This window comes from Priapulus caudatus, unplaced genomic scaffold (genome assembly GCF_000485595.1).
Source record: "Priapulus caudatus unplaced genomic scaffold, Priapulus_caudatus-5.0.1 Scaffold840, whole genome shotgun sequence".
Taxonomy (NCBI): Eukaryota; Metazoa; Priapulida; class Priapulimorpha; order Priapulimorphida; family Priapulidae; genus Priapulus; species Priapulus caudatus.
The window spans coordinates 79,788-88,007 of record NW_014577901.1 but is presented as its reverse complement, the minus strand read 5'-3'; the positions used below and the strand labels follow the sequence as shown (position 1 = coordinate 88,007).

General features: G+C 52.8%; 1 protein-coding gene across 1 annotated transcript in view; it reads left to right on the top strand.

Annotated features, from left to right (window-relative positions):
• Positions 1 to 8,220, top strand: part of LOC106813889 (activin receptor type-2A-like) — a 38,507-nt gene that overhangs the window by 25,378 nt on the left and 4,909 nt on the right. Inside the window, 2 exon segments of the mRNA XM_014818134.1 lie at positions 2,514 to 2,652; positions 3,174 to 3,304. Coding sequence (XP_014673620.1) covers positions 2,514 to 2,652; positions 3,174 to 3,304 — 270 coding nt within the window.

The window sequence follows — 8,220 nt, the reverse complement described above, 5'->3', positions numbered from 1 at the left end:
TGCGATTGAGCGAGAATTAAGAGGAGGGATTGGGCCTGAGAGAATCAGGAATAAGAGAGGTTAAGGTTTGACTTGTAACAACACCTGTACTTCAGCCGGGGCCTAAGGTTACTAATCAGGTTGATGCAGTGATTCATACACGTTGCTCTCTCATTATCTCTCTACCCTCGCAGAACATGGTGGAGAACCCAAGTGTAACAGTCTAGGCGCTTTGCATGCAGTTTGTAGGTTATGTCTGCAGAATTGTACCGTTGTATCACTGATTCTCTCACACCATCTCTGTCTCTCTCTCTCTCTCACACAATCTCTTCTCTCTCTCTCAACACAGTGAGCATGGTCCGGGCGCGACAATTGAGCGTTCTGGATGCTTGCACCTCGCGTACGACTGTGCTCGCAGCAACGACAGCCTGCGTGCTCGCGTGCACGCAGGAGAGACCTCGAACTCCGCCCGCACACTGCTATCAGCCGTCTGGTACAAACACGAGCAAGGGAATCGATGGTCCTCAAGCAGGATGCTGGCACACCACGCCGCCGCGCGCAGAGTGCAGACCGGTGCAGTGTCCGTGCTGGACGGTAGGGGTGCGCCGCTAAACTTCGACATCGTCGGCATAGGGCGCCGATCGCACGTCTGCGTCGTCGGCAATAGCGGTCCTGAACAGCGCGCCCCCTACCGCCGTGGTTCTTTTGTAACTCGATTATCTCCGTCTGCTTTTAAATGTATTGTAATCTTATTATACGGTAATTTTATATTTTTGACTTGCCAATCGTATTTACAACGTGCGACGTTCGTCGCGGCATCGCAATTTCGAGGACTTGCTTGCGCACTGCATCGTCTGACGCACGCCGTGCCAGAACGTGCTAAACACGTAAAAACCCGCATTGGACGCAGATTAACGACGAATGGTCGTGCTCGCTGTCGACTGCGGTCGAGCCGGCTGTTTGCCGGTAGCCGCCGCCGCCACGTTCGATCGTCGGGCCTAGCGGTAGCCAGAGTGCTCGTCGATGTCCATGCGTTTACACCGCGACGGCTTACCTGCCAACTCGCGGCGCCGTATTTGAATAATGCGATTACATTTACAGATTGCAATTCCATCGCGCCGCGCTCCCACCCCGAGTTCATGCAGTGAGTTGCGCACGCGGTGAGCGACTGCGGCCCCCCCCTGCAGGGCGCTGTCGCCGGAGAGCGGAGACCGCGAAAGAAACTCCGCTAATGTACACCCCGCCGAAGTGCCGGGACTGATGCGAACGCTCTTTCGACACTCGTTAGATGGGAACGAGCGCTTTCCCTTTTATGCATCTGACGTGTCTGTCACACGCGCGCGGCACTGTCTGCTGCGTTCATTTGTCGCTTGTGCGTGCTCTTTCATTAACCAGTGCGTATCTCTACTTGTTGCAGTGTTTAACCATGGCCCCATGTCTTACAGAACCAGTGCTTCTCTCTAACTGGTTGCCACGGGGTTTAACCCACGCCGCGTCTTAACATGAACATGCTTATCGTCTGCGTTGCACTCGTTTAACCATGCATGTCTTCAGATTAAACCAGTGCTTCTCTCTTACTTTATGCGTCGTTAGCGAGGGTCGTTAGCGAGGGTCGGGGAGAGGGGGGGGTCAGTCCGTGAGATGGGTCGTGTTGCTGTCACCGGCGATGTGCACTGTCAGGTACGGGGAGGAAGCAGAGGGCTTCACGTGCGTCGTTAGCGAGGGTCGTTAGCGAGGGTCGGGGAGAGGGGGGGGTCAGTCCGTGAGATGGGTCGTGTTTCTGTCACCGGCGATGTGCACTGTCAGGTACGGGGAGGAAGCAGAGGGCTTCACGCGCATCGTTAACGAACGAGGGTCGTTAGCGAGTGAGGGTCGGGAAGGGGCGGTCCGCAAGATGGGTCGTGTTATCATCGGTGGCCGTGATTTGGCGGCCAGTAAATCGTAGTATATTGGTTACTGTAGTAAGTGGAAGTAATTGAGTATTCGGATATCAAACACTTTCGCTGTGAATAATGGGTGTGGCTGGGTGCGACGTGTTTCTGGAAAATGTAACGTATTGGTTAAGTACTGTTGTAAGTAGACGTACTAGTGAGTATTCGGTTTGATGTTATCGAACATAATTCGCTGTGTAGTTATGTGAATAACGTGTGTGAGTGAGTGTACGCAGAGATGCCAACCACTATCCGATTTATCCATATTTTATACGAATTTCTATTCCTTTTGCACCACTATGACCAGTTTGTATCAAACTACGAATTTCACTGTAATAGGAAAACAAATTTTTTTTGTGACAATTATTGTTATTTTTTGTCAATTTATTGTCATTTTTGACCCTCAGAATGCAGGAAATTGCATCTCAGAATCACTACGTGACCCTCGAACTACTAATTTGATGGCCAGAAACTACAGATTGCTTCAAATATGTGTTGGCATCTCTGGTGCACGTGTGTCTGCGCACGCATGCTAGAAAACGTAGTGTATTGGTTACTGTAGTAAGTAGACATAGTGACATGTACGTGTGTCCGCGCACGCAGGTCGGTACAAGACGCTACATGGCTCCGGAGGTGCTGGAAGGAGCTATCAACTTCCAGCGCGACGCCTTCCTCAAGATAGACATGTACGCGTGCGGACTCGTGCTGTGGGAGCTGGTGTCCCGCTGCTCCTCCTCCGACGGTGAGTGTCTCGATCGCGATAACGCCGAGCTGCAATGGAGGGGAAGAGGAAAATAAAGGGTTAAAACAGTCGTGGCAATAAAACACGACGTATGAGGCAACGTATGCGCCGCGGCGGCGGCGGTGTTTGCTGTTGTGTCTCTGTCTCGTTGCCGCGATCGTTTTAACCCATTGTTTTGGTTAAATGTGTTATTTATCATTATTGTTATTTATTTGTTTAGCTTGGTGGCTTCCAGAAATTTCCTTCTCGGCTTTTCCTGCCTGCCTGCCTGCCTGCCTGCCTGCGCTGCCTGCCTGCCATGCCTGCCTGCTGCCTGCCTCCTGCCTGGGCCTGCCGGCCTGCTGCCTGCCTGCTGCCTTTCTCCTACCTACCTGCTTGCCTGCCTGCCTTTCTACCTACCTACCTGTCTGCCTGCCTTTCTCTACCTACCGTCCTGCCTACCTGCCTGCCGTTCTACTGCCTACCTGCCTAGCCTGCCTGCCTGCCCTGCTTGTATGTCTATATTCTGTATATTGTCGTAGGTCCGGTGGGCGACTACAAGCTGCCGTTTGAGGAGGACATAGGCCTGCATCTCGACCTAGAGGACATGCAGGACGTTGTAGTACACAAGAAGCTGCGTCCGCAGACCCACGACCACTGGCTGCATCATCCGGTGAGTTGTCTACATGCCTCCCCCGGGGAGCCTGCTGTCAGAGAGGAAATCATCTGTTACGTCATCAACGTTTGACTTTCTCTGTAGACCAGCCCCTCTATGCACTATGTACACGTGAGAAAATCTGTGTGTGAGAGGACTGTTATTATGTTAAAACTTATTATATGGTCTGGAGTGGGTCTCAACACTCTGATATATATTATTATATTATATATTATATATACTTATATGTATTATATATATATAATAATATATATATGATTTATTATTAACGTATCTTCTCGCTCGCTTGCTACCAGGGTCTGGAGCGGGTCATCAACACTCTGTTATATATGTTATATATATATATTATATATGATTTTATTAACGTATCTCTCGGCTCGCGTTGCTACCAGGGTCTGGAGGCCGGTCATAAACGCTCCTGTTAGTATATGTTATATTATATATATATGTGATTAGTTATAACGTATCTTCCTCGCTCGGCTGCTACGCAGGGTCTGAGCGGGTCTGATCAACACTCTGTTTATATAATATATAGTATATATTATATGTGATTTATTATTAACGTGTCTTCCGCTCGGCTGTGCTACCGAGGGTCTGAGCGGGTCATCAACCACTCTGGAGAATGCTGGACCATGGGACGCCTGAGGCTGCGTCTCCCACCCAGTGCGTAGAGGAACGATTTTCGCCCTCCTCCAGCAGAACATGCTCCTCCTCCTCCCCGCGTCACATCAGGAACGCTGTCGTGCGGATCCGTCGCGAGGGCAAGCCAGCCGCTGATGCGCGCCGTTGTCGGTCGCGGCCGGACCAGACGTGGCAGATGGCAGACAGATCGTGTAGGCGGCAGGCAGCGCGCTGCCGCAGGTGCCGCGCTGCCGCTGCTCTCACGCGGTGCGCGCGAGAGAGAGAGACTGCGACACACACAGTTGCTACGCTAGCGCGAGACGAGCGGCGCTTGCGTCGGCTCCATCGTCACGCAGGGGCGAGACCAGCATGGGAGAGAGGGGGTGAGCGTCGGCGAAGAGGAGGTGGTGGTCGTGACGTAGGGGGCGCCGGGCGTCTGCGCGACCCGCGAGGTCGCGAGCGACAGCGGATGCCGGCGAGGAAGCGAGATCCTCGTTCGAGAGAGATGGCCAGCATTGTTTTTTTACGAGGCGACGTCGAGAGCGGATGCGACGCCCGCTGGTGGCCATAGCCGTCGGCCGCGTAGGATGCTCGCTGTTGTTTGGAACGCGTTGGTGCGCTCTGCGGCGGACAGCCGGTTCGTGCGCGGGTGGCGTGGGAGTCGTGCGAGCTGTTATTCGCTGCGAGAGATAACGACGGCGGGGGGGAGTCTGCGTCGGAGAGAGGGAGAGGCTCGTGCTGGCTCCTGGCGGCCGCGTTTTGCGCTCGGCCGTCGTCGACCCGTTCCGCCGCGATGGCAGAGGCGAGGCGAGCGGAGACGCGGACAAGTGAACAGCACTCAGCGCATCGGGGAGCCGGAAACGCTGGTCGATTGGCGATTCCGTGGAACGACGGAGCTAAGGTGGTGGCGCGCCACGTCCGCAGGATTTCCCGGATGGAGAGACCGGATGAAGGGGAGGAGATTCCGCGAGGTTCTCGCGCGACGGCCAGCGACCCTCGCCCCCTGCGCGACGGATACAGGCGCCCGTCGAGCCGCTGTACATAGGCAGCGCTGTGGGTTTGTGTTCCGCGCGAGCGATGTGTAACAGGAAAGTGTGTGGTGATTTTATATGAAGGGGTTTTTTTCGTCTCCACGTGCGTGTGTGTGTGTGTCGTGTGTATTATGGCGTATCATTCATGATATCCTTTTACCAACTCAAGGTATCTGTGTATCATAAATGCATTTTGACAAGGCGTGTGTCTCTCACACTAGTGCGCTGAGAGGGCGCCCCTCGGGGGCTGACGCCGGCGGGGGGGGGGTAGACGCATCGCCGCCGGGACCGCCGAGGGCTGCTCCGATATTCTACAAGTTTATACTCGCGTTCGCGCCGACACAGCGTAATTAAAGCGTAGCTCTCGTCGTCGGTTTTCTCGTGTAATACGATATTTCACTTTTTTGTAGAAAAACAAAATCGTAGGTGAAATAAAAGAGAGCGATATTGTGTGGCGGGGTTTCGTCGCAACTCAGGTAATGGTTTTTTATCACGTCTGGCAGGTTGTATTATTCGGGGCGCGCGGGCCTGTCTGTTCTGAACAGCGCGTGTGTGTGCGTGTGTAAGTCATAGCCCATCCTCCCTTGCCTCTCCTGCTTGTGCAGTCGGGTCAATCACTCTGGCTACTCCTCTCGGTGTGCTGAATGACGAGAGGGGGGTCAGTTCGGCCGTGCAGTGGCAAATATTGACTGTAGCTTTCGTTTTCGGGCGCTTTATAATTGTCTGCTGCTGGCTGTCTGCTGGTGGGTGGGGTGGCTGGGCTGCTGGTGTGGTGGTGGTGGTGGTGCTGCTGCTGCTGCTTGGTGGTGGTGTGGCTGCTCTGCTTGGTGTGGTGGTGCCTGCTGGCTCGGTGGTGGTGGTGGTGGCTGCTGCTACGTGCTGCTGGTGGCTTGGTGGTGGTGGTGTCTACTGCTGCTGCTAAGCTGGCTGCTGTGCGTGCTGCTGTGGGCTACTGCTGCTTGGCTGCTGCGATGCTACTGCTGCTTCGCTGCTGCTATGGCTACTGCTTCTTCGCTACTCTGGCCTTGCTGGGCTGCTGATCTACTGCTCTACTACTGCTGTTTACTGCTGGCGTCCTGCCACGGTCTTCTGTGTGTGCGCAGGGTCGGGCGGCGGGGCGAGGTCACCGTCGTTGTACAGAGTTAATTGCTGCATCCGTCACAGAGCGCTGACCGAAATCTGTCCCCCCTCCTACCGCCCACCCACGACATACCCTCCCTCCTCTCCGTGATGAGAAGAAGAAGAGAAGTTTCGGGAGGAAACAGAAGAAAGCATAGAGGTGTTGACGGTTAAACAAGGAGAAAGTCTTGTAGTGGGAGATTAACAAGAGACGATTGAAGGCTGGAGATGACAAGAGAAGGATAGAGGGGGTGGTAACAGAAGAAGCATAGAGGGTTGAAGGTAACAAGAGAAAGATTGACCAGTGGGAGATTAACAAGAGAAAGATGAAGGTGGAGATGACCAAGAGAAGGATAGAAGGGGGGTGGGTAACAGAAGAAGATGAGGGTTGAGCGGTACACAAGAGAAAGATTGACAGGCGGGAGATGACAAGAGAAGGATAGAGGGTGGTGGTGATAGGAGAAGGATAGATATGTTAGATAACAAGGAGAAGGATAAGAATGGGAGGTGAAAGGAGAGCCATGAAAGGATGGGAGGTGACGAGGAGGAGGGGGGGGAGCTTGACCTGCATGTTTAAAGCAGAGAGCGGCCCTGCTACACTGGCCGTGCATGCGTGTATGCGTTTGCTGAGGTGAGGTTCTATTGTATGTGTGTGTGTTGTGTGTGTGTGTGTTGTGTGTGTGTGTGTGTGCTGGTGTGTAACGATCGCGTGTGTGTTGCGTTTAACGCGGCATAGAACAGCAGACCGTGTTAATTATGTGGTCTACACAGCACACACACAAACATAGCAGGGTAATTTCATAATCGTGTTTTGAAGCATCGATTGGTTGTGTACAGGTGTTAAGCGTCTTTTATGTTTTGCCTTGATTTGCAATTTTTTGGCTGGCGGCTGCTAGCTGCTGCACTCGTCTCTTCTGCTGCCGCTGGCAGGCGTGCTATCGTGCTAGCTGTTGCCACTGCTGTTTGTTGTGCTGGCTGCTGGCTGTTGGCTGGCTGCTACTGCTACTATGCTACTGCTGGTATACTATGTTGAGCAGTACACATATGTATGTGTGCGTGGGTGCGCACGCTAGAATGGTAGTGGCACATAGTAGCAGGTCGTCCGCAGCAGCGGGCATATACATACATAATACGTGTGCTGTATGTTATATGTATATACACATATATGTATGTATATATATATATATATATAATATATGAGCTGTGTGTCCATTGTACCAGCTGTCAGCAACCTAGCAATGTTCGAAGGTTGTATGCGGCAGGTATGTGTTATATCCTCCGTGGTGGCGGAGTGAGCAAACATGCTTGGCGATTTGTGCGCGTCAGTGTGGTGTGTTGTGGGCCGAATCAGAAGCTTGGCTGCATGATATTATATATATCGACAGCACGCACAAGCGCATCACCGCGGTGTGTCCACGCGCTTTATGGGGGTAACTAATATTGCGCGACTACGTGAGGGGAGCTCTGTTTATTACAGCACGCTCGTTAGAATTAGGTGGCTAGAGGGCAAGTGCTGCTTCGTGTACAGTCTGTAGACGGTAACGCAGTTTATGATGAATGCACGCGCCGCCGCCGGACGCGACGACGACGGCGACGACGATGATAGATGATGATGATGATGACATGGATGATGGTGAACGTTGAGACAGTTGCGAACGTTGCGACGGACCATGTATGATTATGATTATGGAGTTGTGACCGGATGTATCGCAATATTTGGTCATGGCCTGGGTTAGGCGTTTGCCATATTTTTTGTTTTGTATTATTTGCAACTGCTATTTTCGGGCATCGCATGTTTTTGATTCTTTTGATTTTTTGATTTGTGTTGAAAGAACCTCTCTTCTGCTTCTACTGTTTCTTCTACACTCCCCGACCTGCCTCCTCCTACCTCCTCCCATTCCCTTGACTCCGATATATCGTTGCCGGCTGTCACCACCATGCATATATAATAGTACTGTTCCTATCTGCGGGCCTTTATGTCCGGTGAGTAGAGTGAGTGAGTGGGTGGGTGGGTGAGTGAGTGAGTGAGTGAGAGTGAGAGTGAGAGTGAGAGTCAGTGAGTGAGTCGGTGGAGCGCGAGCGAGTGTCAGAGGGAGGAGACACAGGAGATGCAGTTGAGTGCTCCAAGTGAAGCTGGGGGAG